At 50.7% G+C, this 14,064-nt stretch overlaps 1 protein-coding gene across 2 annotated transcripts in view; it reads right to left on the bottom strand.

Annotated features, from left to right (window-relative positions):
• Nucleotides 1-14,064, bottom strand: part of LOC147897400 (tRNA ligase 1-like) — a 301,136-nt gene that overhangs the window by 62,144 nt on the left and 224,928 nt on the right. For both annotated transcript variants that reach the window (XM_087379969.1, XM_087379970.1), the window contains exons 19-21: nt 13,957-14,054; nt 13,701-13,761; nt 13,228-13,304 (exon numbers count right to left, since the gene is read on the bottom strand). In XM_087379969.1, the coding sequence (XP_087236095.1) occupies nt 13,228-13,304; nt 13,701-13,761; nt 13,957-14,054 (236 nt within the window). The remainder of the gene's footprint in view (nt 1-13,227; nt 13,305-13,700; nt 13,762-13,956; nt 14,055-14,064) is intronic.

Here is a 14,064-nt window from a genome sequence, read left to right as displayed (position 1 = left end):
GTAGAAATGCATACAGATCCGCCTCTGTCAAGTGCCCAATCGTCTACATAAAACCTGTCAATACGTGCATGGATGGGCATGCGTACTCTCCTGTTCGACCAAGAGTACATGAGTGACTCTGGCATAACATGAAAAGCATCATCAAACCAAGTGTCTCTGCCTCTGTACTGAAAGAGAAAGGCATCCCAGGCTGCCCTCTCCAAAGAATGAATTCCACCCTGTCTGCCTCCCTTTTTGTCTGATGGCAATTCAACCATGTTGAAATCGCCACCAATGATCCAAGAATCTGCAATGGGGGCCCAAGATAGTAACTCCTTCCAAAAGGAGACTCGCTCCCCTTTGTTGTTGGGGGCATACAGGCTGAGAAGACCAATCTTACGCCCTCCAATTAAAATAATGATCCATTGAGCTCTAGAGGGGGAGATAATACCATGACTAGCAACCAAGGGTAGAATAGAAGGAGAGACCGAAATGCAAGTACCTCCCCTTGTGCCCATAGCAGGTGACCAGAATGTATGTCCTGAAAGAAGTTTGCCAGACTTAGAGCAATCACCGGCATCCAACTTGTGTTCCTGTATAAAAAGGATATCAATAGCACCTCTAGTGACACCTGGGTGAAGCTAATTCCGGATCAGCTACCTACGGCGACGGTGTGGATATCCGCCTAGGCCCTGTATGTTCCAGCTGACTATCCTCATCGACAGGAGGATGCTGGGTGGAAAGGCTTACCCGACCTAGTAGAGGAGACCAGCTTTCCCTGGGCCGAAACACTCCTGCTGAGGGCAGGAAACTCAACAGGTGAAAGGATTCCCACACATGCTGAGGGGGAGGTCCTATCAAAAGGAATCCCAATGACCGGGACCCCTAAGGTGGAGGGCACAAACTTCTCCTCATCCATGAAAGTTGCCGAGTCTACCAGTGCCGAAAAAGAGTTCCTGAGAAGCAGGTCTAGCCGAGGAGTGCGAAGAAGACCTGCACTCGTGGAAGATGGAGGAGAGAGACCTGCCAGGTCTCTATCAGCAGAATGGAGCTGGGGGCTGAGGAGGCCTGTGGCTGGGCTGAAGAGGAATCTGGAGTCCTCATCTGTGCATGCATTCCCTCGGTCGTCCTGACTGTGGCAAGAACAGTTTGTAAGGAAGAAGTATCGGTAGCCCCCTCATGATCAGAAACCAAAGTGACTGGGGCTGGTACTGGTACATCTAAAGGCCCCTCCTGATATGGAACTATAGTGTCTGGGGCTGCAGCAACATCTACCTCTGGAGTCTGGATGGCATGTGTCTGAACTAGATCAAAGGTCTCCTCCTGAGGTAAGGGAGCCACTATGATCGCTCTCCATCGTGGTACTGGGTGTGCTGCGGGCTTTGGGCGCCCTGCTACCCTTGGTGGTCTTGGGGTGTGTGAACCAGGGCGCCCTGCTACTCTTGGTGGTCCTAGAGTGCATGGTACAGGGCACTGGGAAGATGCAGTCGGGGTAGTACATGAAGGAGCCGCACCAGAAGACCTCTTGGGTCTTTTTCTCTTCCTTGGGCAATCTCTAGCAAAGTGCCCAAGGGTCCTGCAAATCTTGCACTGGTCCTATCTACTTGCAATCTCGACTCTCTGTCGAAAGAGAGAGCCATCTGGGCACTGAAGCATGATGTGGTCATCTGAGATGTTAGGGTCAGAGACAATGACCCTAACTCGAGGCACCCCGTTCGCTTTGATTGCCTCTACTGAGAAAGAAGGCATGCCAGGAAGGGGGGGGATCTCAGTGACCACTCCGAATGTGGCTCTGATAGTAGCAAGAAGTCGATGGTACCTGAGGAAGACCAGGAAATCTAATGAACAGTGATGTGACCTGACTGTCCTCCTCAATCGGATCGAAGCCCAAGGTGTAGGGCAAAAGAAAAATCCTCCTCGAACCCAAAGCCAGAGGATTAGCTTTGAGAACATGGGCGATGGACTCGTGGGAGTCGATAACCACTTGGAAGAATCCACATCCCAAAAGTCGAACATCTTTGAGGTGTGGGGTGAGATCTCCTGGTAACGCCGCCAGCATCCAGTCTCTAGCCTGTGATCTAGAAGGGTGTGACCCAAAGATGCGAGCAAAAAGTGATGTGGAGCCCTCTAGTTCCACATCTTTCTTGAGCTGTTGCATCTCGTCTTCTAAAAAAATGATGGTTCTCGCCGCCGATGGAAGTGGACGAAGATTGGCTGAGTGGGGATCCATTCGCCAATCGATGTGAAAAGGCCGATTCAAATACTAAAAAAGTTCCGTCCGTGAAACTGCCCTAGAACATGGGCGCTGGAGGAAGGAGAATAGGAGAGGGTAGGAGAGAGGGGAAGAGGAGGAGAGGAGGCGGGAAGGCAGCAACGGGGGGGAGAAGGGGGCGGGGGGAGGCGGAGGGGAGCTGCGGGTTAGGAAGGCGCGGGGGGGGGGGTGGCTTGGAGGGAGAGGGTGGGCGTGGGACAGGAAAGGAGGGGGAGGGGCGCGGGGGAGGGGGCGGGTGGGAGAGCGGGCGAGGGGGCTGGCAAGGGGGAGAGGGAAGGCGGGAAGGGGGAGAGGGTGGGCAGGGGAGGAGGGAGGGGGCGGGGAAGGAGGAGAGGGGCGGGGGGGCTGGCGGATGGAGGAGAGGGAGGGCGGGGAGGAGGAAGGGGAGCAGGGGGGTGAGAGAGGAGGGAGAGGGGGAAGGCAGGGAGGGAGAGGGGGCTGGCGGAGGGGGAGAGGGTGGGCGGGGGAGAAGGAGGGAGGGGGCGGGGGTGGAGGAGGGGAGCGGGGGGGCTGACGGGTGAAGGAGAGGGAGGGCGGGGAGGATGAGGGGAGCGGGAGGGTGAGGGAGGGGGGAGAGGGGTTGGCGGGGAGGGAGAGGGGGCTGGCGGAGGGGGAGCGGGTGAGCGGGGGAGGAGGAGGGAGGGGGCGGGGGTGGAGGAGGGGAGCGGGGGGGCTGGTGGGTGAAGGAGAGGGAGGGCGGGGAGGAGGAGGGGAGCGGAAGGGTGAGGGAGGGGGGAGAGGGGTTGGTGGGGAGGGAGAGCGGGCTGGCAGAGGGGGAGGGGGTGAGCGGGAGAGGAGGAGGGAGGGGGCGGGGTGGAGGAGGGGGGCGGGGGGGCTGGCGGGTGAAGGAGAGGGAGGGTGGCGAGGAGGAAGGGGAGCGGGAGGGTGACGGGAGGGAGAGGGGGCTGGCGAGGAGAGAGGGAGAGGAGGAGAGAGAAAGAAAGAAAGAAAGAAAGAAATTTTATTAAAGGTCCACGGAAGGCCATACATGGCCTATGGGACACAAAATCATCCGAAAGGAAAATACATCATCAACGATGCACCAATTAGGTGGCCTCATCGTAATACAGCTAAGATGCCAAAAATGGCTACAAAAATCCTAGATACAAAATGAAATGAAATAGAGTACCAAAAATGCCTAGATACAAAATGTAAAATATGAAATATGAGGAACATCGTCTTCCCTAAGGGGTCTGTGATCCAAAGAAATGATGGAAGTCATGGCCATCGACCATGCCTCCAGCCATGAGTGTGAAGATCTGGGCAAGTGTCAAGTGGGCTGCTGGCGGTGCCAAGTCTCCATGGAGCAATCTCCTCCGAAAATCTGCCATCATCCTCCGTCGTCTAGAAATAAAGCGACGGGTACGGCCTCTGTGTAAGATCATCCTGCGGTGCTGCCGGATCATGTCATATGTACATCCTCGGGGTGGAACCATCGGTGCTCTCTGGCAAGATGGGCTATCTCTGTGCTCATGGTCTTGCGCCTCGTCCTGCTCCTCATGAATAACTAGGGCTCTGGCAGGGATGCGACGGTGCTCTCTGAGGAATCTCTCTCTGTATCTGGTGATCTCCCTAATGAACAACGCTAAGCAATACTGATCCTCATACTCCATAATCCGAGAGAGAGGTCCAAATCCGTGCCCAAATAAACAGTGAAATCTGCCACGGATCTCATAATATAAAGGGCATCTGCAAACAAAGTGCTCCTCAGTCTCCACCTCCCCCATAGTGCAACAAGGGCATATCCTAGTCTCTCGCCTGGGTGTATGTCCGGTAGCTGTACGACGCATCCTGCCGGCCTCAACGTCTAATCTGTGGGAAGATACCCTGAGCTGGCCCAAGGCAATCCTGAGTGAGTGTGACATATGAACGCCGATATATCCTGGGGATATGATGAAGCCATCCTCTGAAATCCTGAGAAAATGGTCACGATATGTGGCCATCTTCGTAGGAAGCTCCGTGGGATGAACCCAAGTGCGAAACGTGTGTAGCTGCAACAAATCTGCCCTGATAATCTGACTGAGCTCATGTCGAGTGAGAGGGAGGCGAGGGGCATCTATGCTTTATCGAATGGTGGCAGCCTATCCATATCCAAGCCCAGCGAGGTGAGCCATGTGGAGAGTGTGTGGTACCAACAAAAAGTATGACCTCTCTCCGCTAACATCTGTGAGGATGTCAGTGCTAGCCACAGTAATCGTGCTCTGCCTGCTGCTGAGTCTCCGAGCGCCCTGATCCTATGCAAGTATGTAACTGACTGAAATGCTACATCTAGCGCTAGGGGTGTAGCTCCGAACTCTGCGAGCATAATCTGATGCGGTACCGTGGGCTTCGCTCTGATCAATCTGGAGAACATGATGATCTGTAACCTCTCTACTCGTCTCCAATCTGCAACACTGAGATCTCCTGCCCAAAAGGGGCTAGCATACATGGCTGCAGGTCTCACCAGCGTATCGAAAAGTAAGGACTTCGTGTCGGGATGCTGAAAATGTGACTGTGCACACTGCCTTTCGAGAAGAGCCAAGGCGGCATATCCTCTACTGATCCTATCTCGTGCTGCATGTGTCATGGTGAAGACTGGACCTCTAAATGTGGCACCCAAATATGTATACTCCCTGACTAGCTCCACCTCCTGCCCATCAAATGTGAAAGAGAACTCGCCTCTCCTATAAACCTGGTATGACGTGTTGAAGACCATGACTTTGGTCTTCCCAAGGTTTACAGACAACCCTTTGTCCTGACAAAAGCTGTGGAGTGCATGGAGATGTGCCTGTAAACCCTGCTGGGAGGAAGAAATAAGAACCACGTCATCTGCATAGAGGAGAATCGGTATCGTGGATCCTGCCAGTAAAGAACCTGTACCACCCATCGTCTGTATGTACATCTCTAACTCATCGATATAGAGACCAAAGAGTGTCGGAGACAAAGGACACCCCTGCTTCACCCCTATCGTACTGCGTACTTCCCCCGACAGCCCCACCCGTGTCCTGACTCTACCTGTGACTCTCTCATACAAGGCCATGATCGCCCATTGAATCTCCCCACTGAATCCCAAGTCACAAAGTCGCTGGAAGAGTCTGAAAAGCGGCACAGTGTCAAATGCCTTTCTGAAGTCCACGAAGCAACAATAGAGCCGCTGCTTACGTGACTTCGCCTCCTCAATCAAAGCCCTGAGTGTGAAGATATGATCTAGAGTCGAGTGCTCTGCACGAAATCCTGCCTGCCCTCTAGCTCTCATACCTGTCGCCTCGGCATGGTCATTTATATGTCCTTCTAGAATGGTCGCATAAATCTTGGCCATGACATGGCCAATCATAATGGTCCTGTAGTTCGACGCCTCCAAAGGATCCCCCGACTTGTGTATGGGTAATATAGTATTTTCTAGCCAACTAGGTGGAAGACCTGTACAAATGGCCTCGTTAAAAAGACGGGAGAGGACTGTAGCTAAGGCATCAATCCCATGGATTACATACTCCGCTTGCAATCCATCATGGTCCTTAGCTCTCCCAGTCTTCAAACGATGAACTGCTGCTCGGACACTACTGGATGAGAATAAGGCAGAGGAGGTGGGTCTAGGCACATGGGATAAGTCGATCTGTGGCTGGTCTGGAATATCATATAAAGTGGAAGTATAGGCAAGCCAAACATGCGGGTCTGTAAGAGGAGTTTGAGATTTCAAGCGAAGGAATTTCTTCCAGAATTCCTTGGAATCACAGCTGAAAAGTAAACTTCTCAGCTCCTCCTCATTCCGGGCTAGAAATTGGTGCTTTTTGTGTCGCACCAAACGCTTGTAACTCTTCTTGGTCTCAATGAGGAGGGGAGACTTCTCCTGTGTCTCAAGGCGAAGCTTCCTGCGGAGTTCTTTACACTCCTCATCATACCATCCATTACAAGGCACAAAACCGACTGGTGGAGGACCGGATGTGTGGCAAGTGACGGGGAAGGACTTGTGGGCTGCCAAGATGATGGAGGTATGTACAAGGTCCCACCGATCCTGTGTGGAGGGTAGGGCATCGAGAAGGTGCGGACGGAGAAGACTACTCAGGTGCTGGCTATAAATATCATCGAACTGGTGGTCAAAATGAACCTCATAGTATGGCTAACGCTCATGATGTCTAGAAGGGGGAGCATGAGGAATCTGGGTAAGAATAAAGTGCAGACGTGCATGATCGGCTGAAGGCATAAGAGGGTCGACTGTGAGGTTATGTACAAAAGGGATTAAAGTCGGGGGACCCAAGACGTAATCAATGACGCTCGTACCACCACCCGCGAAGGGAAAACATGTGGCTGTGGATGAATGCGGCCACTGTCGAAGTCCATTATAAATGACCATGCCATGCGATGAGAGAAGCTCCAATAGGCGATGTCCCTGATCTGTCACCTCTACCCCTCTATCTGAAGATAAGCGTGGAAAACTCTCATCTAGGGCAGCTGGAACTAAGACTGGATCCTCAGCAAAGTCCAAAATCTCTGCCTGTCTGTCTGATGTCCTCGCGTTGAAGTCTCCTAAAAGGATGACCTCTCTGCGGCGTGAGTACTCCAATACATCGACTGACAAATCCTCAAAAGGTGACTGTCCTGGTCCATCTGAGGCATAATGAGACTGTCTCGGGAGAAAGTAGCATACTGCAATAAACAAGTCTCTCAAGGGGGGTCTCCTGATCCGTACCCAAAGATATCTGGTCCGATGGTCTCTCCTCACGACTGTGAGTATCGATCTGAGATGCTCTCTATAAAGAACTGCCACACCGCCAGATCCTCTGACTCCTCCTGATCGTCTAGTCTGCTGTCGAAAGACAGACTCCCAGGCATACCCTATCACCTGCGGCAAGCCTCTCTCTGGGCTCTCATGGGTCTCTGTAAAGAAGACGATGTCCTGACCAAAAAAGGCCTCTCGTAAGTTGCCAGGCTGAGCTGTGAGGGAACCATTACAGTTCCAAACTGCGAAACTCAAGCTATCTGGCAGGCTACGTGTCCCATAGGCCTCGTGTCGTCAACTATGGGCTCCAACCGGTCTAGATCGCATAGCTCCTATCAAAAGTCTGCCCTCTCTGATCACGGCCCACTTGCCCTCGCGATGGGCAACATCCCTCTGTGCAATGAGACGTCTATGCTCCTCCCACTGAAGAGCTGTAAGGTCCTCATCCATGTGAATCTGTGGATGGTCCCTCGATCTGGATCTCCTCCGTAATACTGCGAGACGGCGGGCCTCAGCATCTCTGAATCTGATGATAAGTGGCCCACTCGATATGCAGCTACTATGCCATGATCCTGAACTCCGAGTGTCCCAGATATGAAATATGTCGCCTGATCCATGGCTGATCTCGTATCTGATCGCTCAACTCCGCGGATGCGGATGTTGAGGGCCTTCTGAGCTCGCCGCTGACTCTCGGCAATAGTCTCAGAGACTGTGGTCTGCTGGGCCTGTGGGGCTCTACGCACAACGTCCACCCACTCTGAGGTCTTCTGTACCTCTGTCTGCAGTGTGGCCAGCCTCTCCTCAACTGCTGCACTAGCTGGAGGAGCTACATGCAGCTGCTGGAGGCGATCATCGCATGCCACAACATGCTCCTAAATGCGTGCCTCCAGCTGCACTATGCGCTCAGCATGTGTCCGTAACTGGATGTCCCGATCAATATCTCTGGTATAAAGCTGGCGAATATGGGAGTCCTGATCAGATCTATGACTCTCAACTGTTGATAAGCTGAGCAGTCAGTGTGTGTATCTGTGCTGTGAGAGACTGAATCGCAGCGCCCTGAAGTCTGCAAGTCTCCATGCACTGCATAACTAAATCTCTCAAGCGCAGATTATCTGCCAGGACTGCTTCCGCTGTGAAGGGTGAAGGGGAGAGGGGGTACAAGGATGAGGGGGTAAGAGGGTAAGAAGGCGAGTAAAGGAGGGGTGCAGAAAATGGAGGTCCTGAAGAGAGAGATCCAGTAGGAGGAAGTAGGGAGTCAGGGACCGAAGAAGAGCCTACACTAGGGGAGGAAGGGGCTGAAAGGGAGGGTAGGTGGGAAGAGGTGGGAAGAAGCTGGGTAGGGACTAGGGGAGGGGAAGAAGAGGAGGGAAGAGGCTGGGTAGGGAATAGGGAAGGGGAGGAAGGAAGGAAGAGGATGGGTAGGGACTAGGGGAGGGGAGGAAGGAGGTGAAGCTGAAGGAGGGGGAGGAGGAGGATTGAGTAGAGGAGGTGGGTAGGAAAGGGTTGGGATTGAGGCAAAGGAGGTAACCGGGAGTGATGGGGGAGATGGAAGTAAAGGAGATGGGGTAGGAGCCACAGGAGGATTGAGTAAAGGAGGTGGGTAGGAAAGGGTTGGGGTGGAGGCAAGGGAGGTCGTTGGAGGTGGTGGGGAAGGAGATGTTAAGGGTAAAGAAGAACTTGCCTCTTCAGCTCTTGTACTGCTGCCTATATCTTTCTCTACTTTTGCTCCTTGGAGGGCCATGGTGGAGCTCCTTGTTTGTGGCATCTCCTTAGTCCACAATGTCCAGCACTCGGGTTAATACTGCCACTGTCTTCACACATTCCCTGAGCGTCCCTAAGCGTCCATCTGTTTTCTCCTTTTTCTGTGCAAAGGCATGCATTCTTTCAACTCAGCAATTCTGTGATTTTCTCTGATTTTTTTGTGTTGTTTTCCGACAGGTACACTGCCTGGTTACACTAACCAGACTGATTGGTTCTAAGGTGACAGTCTAGTTATCCTGTAACTGGCCTACTAACTAGACTTAGTTGACCAGGGTTAGTCTAACCACTGGTTTGCCTAGCCATGGCAGCAGCTAGGTGACGGGCTCGTGACCACCGACGTAACGTGGGTCTCCAAGGACTGAAGGTCGGCCTTCAACCCGCTATGGGTCGAGTTTGGCGCTGCTAACTGCGATGGAGCAGCGGATGAGGCAGAACGCTGATGAAGCGGAGAGGCTACACTGATGAAGCAACGGATGAAGCGGAGAGGGCAGCGTAGGTGAGCGAAGAGGCTAGCGTAGATGAGCAAGAGAGCACCGATGACCGACGCTGAGCGGCGGACGTAAGATGGGCAACAGAGCAGCGATGAGCGACGCTGAGCAACTGTCGTGCAACGAGGAGCTCAGACGCATGAGGTCAGACGGGTCAGACGGGTGAGAAAGAAAGAAAGAAAGAAAGTGTATTATTGTCCACTAAAGGCCAAAATGGGCCCATGGGACATCAAGAACTCTGCATACAAGATAGCACAAAATCAACGTGCCACAAAGAAGAGGCATCGTCGAATATCATCTAAGTGCTACGCAATACAATGCAAGTGAAAGTACATAATGTCAAATCTGAGCCTAAATACAAAGTAAACTAGATGCAAGGAAACCGCCCCTGGGTGCAAAATGGGGGGATGAGAGAGAGAGAGAGAGAGAGAGAGAGAGAGAGAGAAGAAGAAAGAAAGAAAGAAATATTAACGTCCACGGGTGAGAGAGAGAGAGAGAGGGAGAGGGGGCTGGCGAGGGGAGGGAGAGGGGGGGCAGCGAGGGTGAGGGAGAGGGAGGAGGTGCTGGCTGAGAGAGGAGGGGGGGGGTGGGCAGCAGAGCTCACGGGGACAGGAGCTATGACATTTCCCTGTGTACATCTTTCATCCGAAGCTATGACATGGCATCTGACACCTTCGAGTTTATGGGTTCCCGACACATTCTCACCCCAACTCTAGTGTCCACTTATTTGCGTCTCCCCACACTTGCGATTCAGCCGGCTTATGGTGAGTCTCCGCTCCTGACATCCTTTCTCGCAAGTTGTAAGTGGCACAGGTGGGGAGAGGATTGCCGACAAGCAGTGGAGGGACAGCGAAGAGAGGAGGTACTGGCGAGGTATTTCTTTGCATGTTTATATTCAGCACCTGGCCATTTTTTTATCTTGAGGAGTATTTGCCCTGCATTGAATGCATTCTTCACCACAACTCCTTTTGACTTCGCCTCCCTCTTCACTCCACATTTCGTGCCACTGTGCGAAAACGCCACGGAAAGACACCCATCTACCCACCCGACCCCGTCTGTTTCTCAGGTGTCATCTTCTTCCTCCCCTTCTTCCGCACCTCCTGCCACTACCGTCATTTCCTCTCCCGCATCTCACCCCCTCTCTCTCCGTGCTCCAACCTCCACTCCGCCACCTCTCCTGCATGTCTCCTCGTTGGCGGATCCCAGTACTTCATGCACTTCACGAGCCCACTTGGGAGTCAGTTCTTCACAGATCCCAGATGGTTCTTTCACGGATTTGGCATCATCTTTGCATATCCCCTCCCTCCGTCTCACCGGAATATCCTCAGTGGTCAGCACTATTACATATCCGATTATGGCTACTGTTCGGGAAGCAGATGTTACTATGGAGCCACTTGATCTGCCAGATGGTACTGCTTCACCACGTGTTTCCCAGTGTCAGCAGGAGGATTTTTGTGTACAATTATCTTGGTTACCTCCTCTGGCATCTCTTGTTAGCATGATGGCATCTCTGCTGATTTTAGTATTGGATGAGTTACTTCCCTTTTCAGCTCCAACATTTTGTACATAATGCTTCTTTGGGTCTTTTTCTTGGATTTCAGCACACTTCTGTAATAAAGGAGGTCTTTTTGTAGACCCATGGCTTCTGTCAAGCAGTTTGATCAGCAATTTTTGTAACCACTGGTTCAATAAAGTTTTCAGGAATTTTTCTTTCAACTCCACTCTTCCGACATAGGGGTTCTGCATTAGTGATACATTTGGAAGTGAATGACTCTGATATGTTTCCAATTCCTGTATTTAGCAAAAGGCACTCTCCCTGCACATCTTTCAGCATCACTTATTCACCGGGACGGTGAATGATAGTGGCGGGGGAACTGTTATACCGACATCATGTAGGACCAGCTATGTCCAACACTTAGTGAGGGGATGACATGGTCACAAGGATGACACAAGTCAGGGGATGACATGGTCACAAGGATGACACAAGTCAACGATGACATGGTTGCAAGATGACACAAGTACATGGTCACCAGGATGGCATAGTCACATGAGGACATAGTCATCAGGATGGCATAGTCACATGGGGACATAGTCATCAGGAGGACATATCACCCAAGCACATGGTCATGCGTCAAGGGTCTTCATGTCGCACAGTCACGCTCTGCCAACCTCTACAGACCTGACTCATTGGTGGCATAGACGTTCATCTAGCGGTGCCTTGTCAGATACAGGGTGGCTGCAGCGGTGCACATGGAGTAGTTACAAGGCACCGACTCGGCGCAAGCTGGCCGTTGCAAGAGACATGAAGAGGCTCAGTGGCGGAATGGCTAGGGAGGAGGGGATAACCAATAGGAGAGAGGGAGGGGATTTCCCATCCGGAAGGCGAGGGTGAAGAGGGGAGATGAGGTGTATGGGGATTCATTCAGCATTGTACAGGGATTGAGAGTGAGAAGGAGAGAGGCTAGAGCTACGAGCTCGCCTGTTGCATTGTTATGGTGTATTGCTACTATTGCATTGTTGTGGATGAGTGATCTCTGATCTCTGTTCAGAGAGGCTAGTGTATGAGGATCTCTTCCTTCTATCATACGCACTTGTTCGTGTTGTGTTCTTGTCTACCGCTTTCTCCGTTATCTGTTATTAGTGTTGTTCTTTCTTATTTCCTTTCTGGGTTTGTTCTTTATGTTCTAGTACTCTGTAGTACTCAGCACTCCATAGCATCTTCGACTAGTGTTGTGTCATAGGTTCACGCATCACGCAATGTAGTGCAATTGAGGTAGAGTTGTGTCATAGGTCTACGTATCACCCACTTCACGCTCCTCACATCAGTGCCCTTAGGCCTCCGGTAACACCTCCGGAAGTGAGCGGACCTCCCCCTCAGACAAAGCAGCCCGGCTGCTTGGGGCTCGTATGGCAGCCACAGTCCATACGGCCGTGGCGACGAATATCGTCAAGGGGCCGCGGGCTCACAGCGCCCCTTTCAAGGTCGTGGGTCTTGATCCGGAGCAGGAGCTAACACGGGCGGCGCGGGGGAGGGGGGGGGTGGGAGCGCTGGTGCAGCTCGCAGGTAGAGGCAGAAGGTCCCGTGTATCAATACTTGCTTCTTTTATTGCAACATGGTGTTTATGTTACTAAAAGTTTATTTTTCGGGAAGAAAACAGAAAGGCACTGCTAATTTAGATAAAACAAGTAGTAAAAGGGGCCTTCTACAGGAATAGAGATCATGAAGACCCAGAGCTAGACTGGACTATCACAAACATGAAGGATTCCTGAATCCTACACTGCAATCAAAAGGGCATAAGGGGAAAAAATACAAGGCATAATCAGGGGAAAGAAAAAGCTAAAAGGAAAAGTCTGGCTTGCAGTCCCGAGCTTCAGCTCACGAGGTGGAAAGCAGACACCTCGGTTACCTCTAAGACTGACATGGGCCGAACAGCTTCCATGCATAAGATCGAGAAGTGAATGTACACTGATTCCTTTAACTTGGGAAACTAAGAGAGTCAAATGTCTCCACAGAGTGACCATGTCAGCAAAAAGTGGCACTGCTTTAACGAATGCAGGAAGGAAATGGCACAAACAGCTTATACTATAAGATTCAAAAAGATGTGCAGGACACAAACTGCTATTCAAGTTTGAATGAGCAGAAGATATACTGTAATAAAGCCTACACAAACAGAACTAAAATTTATATAGCCGATGAAGCTTGCTAAAAAGCCCTAGATTTGAAACATGAATACACAGAACCTATCCATTCTCTTGTAACTCTACACCACGCTCAGAAATACTGACCAATGAAGCCCCATTAAATGCATGGAAAATAATAAGTCCAATTTGGATTCATATAGCTATGATTTAACGAAAAAGCACAGTTCTACCAAAGCTTGCAAAGGAATGTTGATTTGTACCCATTTATTAAAAAACAAGGGGCATGTCATGAACCATCACATGGTAAATGATTGATGGAATTGTAAGAACTCCAGAATGCCAGACATACTTTATCTATCACATAAAAGAGGAGGTTTATCAAGGCTTACTGGATGGTTCACTCGCTGAAGTACGCGATACATGAACACTGCCAATGTCTCCAGTGAATAAGGATTAGATAGTGTGCCTGTGGCAGAGAGCACTGAATCACATACTGACTACAACTGAACATTTTTTCATGCTTCCCCAATGCCTTGATCTTCATCCATAATAAATGTCCCTATTGACTATTGAACCTGTCACTAGCTAGAAATCAATTACTCTTTGTATCAATCATTTTTACTCAATGTTTCTTCGAGAGAAATTTATTGTTTCTTCATTTCATTGATTCACAGATTTTGACATCTCAGATAACCAAAAAAGGGGGAGAAAGCAAGCCTCAAAAAGATGGTCTTAAAACCATCATAGGGGAGGTAAAACTCACCTACTCTCTAAAGAACACATACACATTGATACAGTCTGAAACAACATTCCACATTGTAGAGCTCAGTATTGCAAAGAATTTTAATTGCAAATTGCATACCTTCAGAATCAGGCACAACAGGAACAGCAACTGCATGTGTGCTTTGACACATCCCCTCTATCTGCAATGCATGGGATTATTTTCGGGATTATTAGAATTTCGTTCAGCCCCTTCAGAAATATATAACCTGCTGTTTGCAAAGGTAGCCTCTCGCATAAAAAGATGAGGAAACAGCAAGCACTGAAAGTGTATGCATTAATTTCTTTGTTTACTGGTTTTTAAAGACATTTGTCAGATGACGATGCCACTGACATACCGTTTTCCAAACTTCTTCATTTGGAGCATTTTTATCAGCCAGCATAATCGACAGTGGTCTTTTCCTTTGTGCTTCAGCCAGCTGAGGCCAATACCTCCCTGCAAAATT

The sequence above is a fragment of the Dipteris shenzhenensis genome, chromosome 10 (assembly GCF_047967505.1).
Source record: "Dipteris shenzhenensis isolate YYH24624 ecotype China chromosome 10, Dip_SZ_1.0, whole genome shotgun sequence".
NCBI classification, from domain to species: Eukaryota; Viridiplantae; Streptophyta; class Polypodiopsida; order Gleicheniales; family Dipteridaceae; genus Dipteris; species Dipteris shenzhenensis.
Note: the sequence above shows the minus strand (reverse complement) of the source record. Positions and strands in the feature narration are given on the sequence as shown.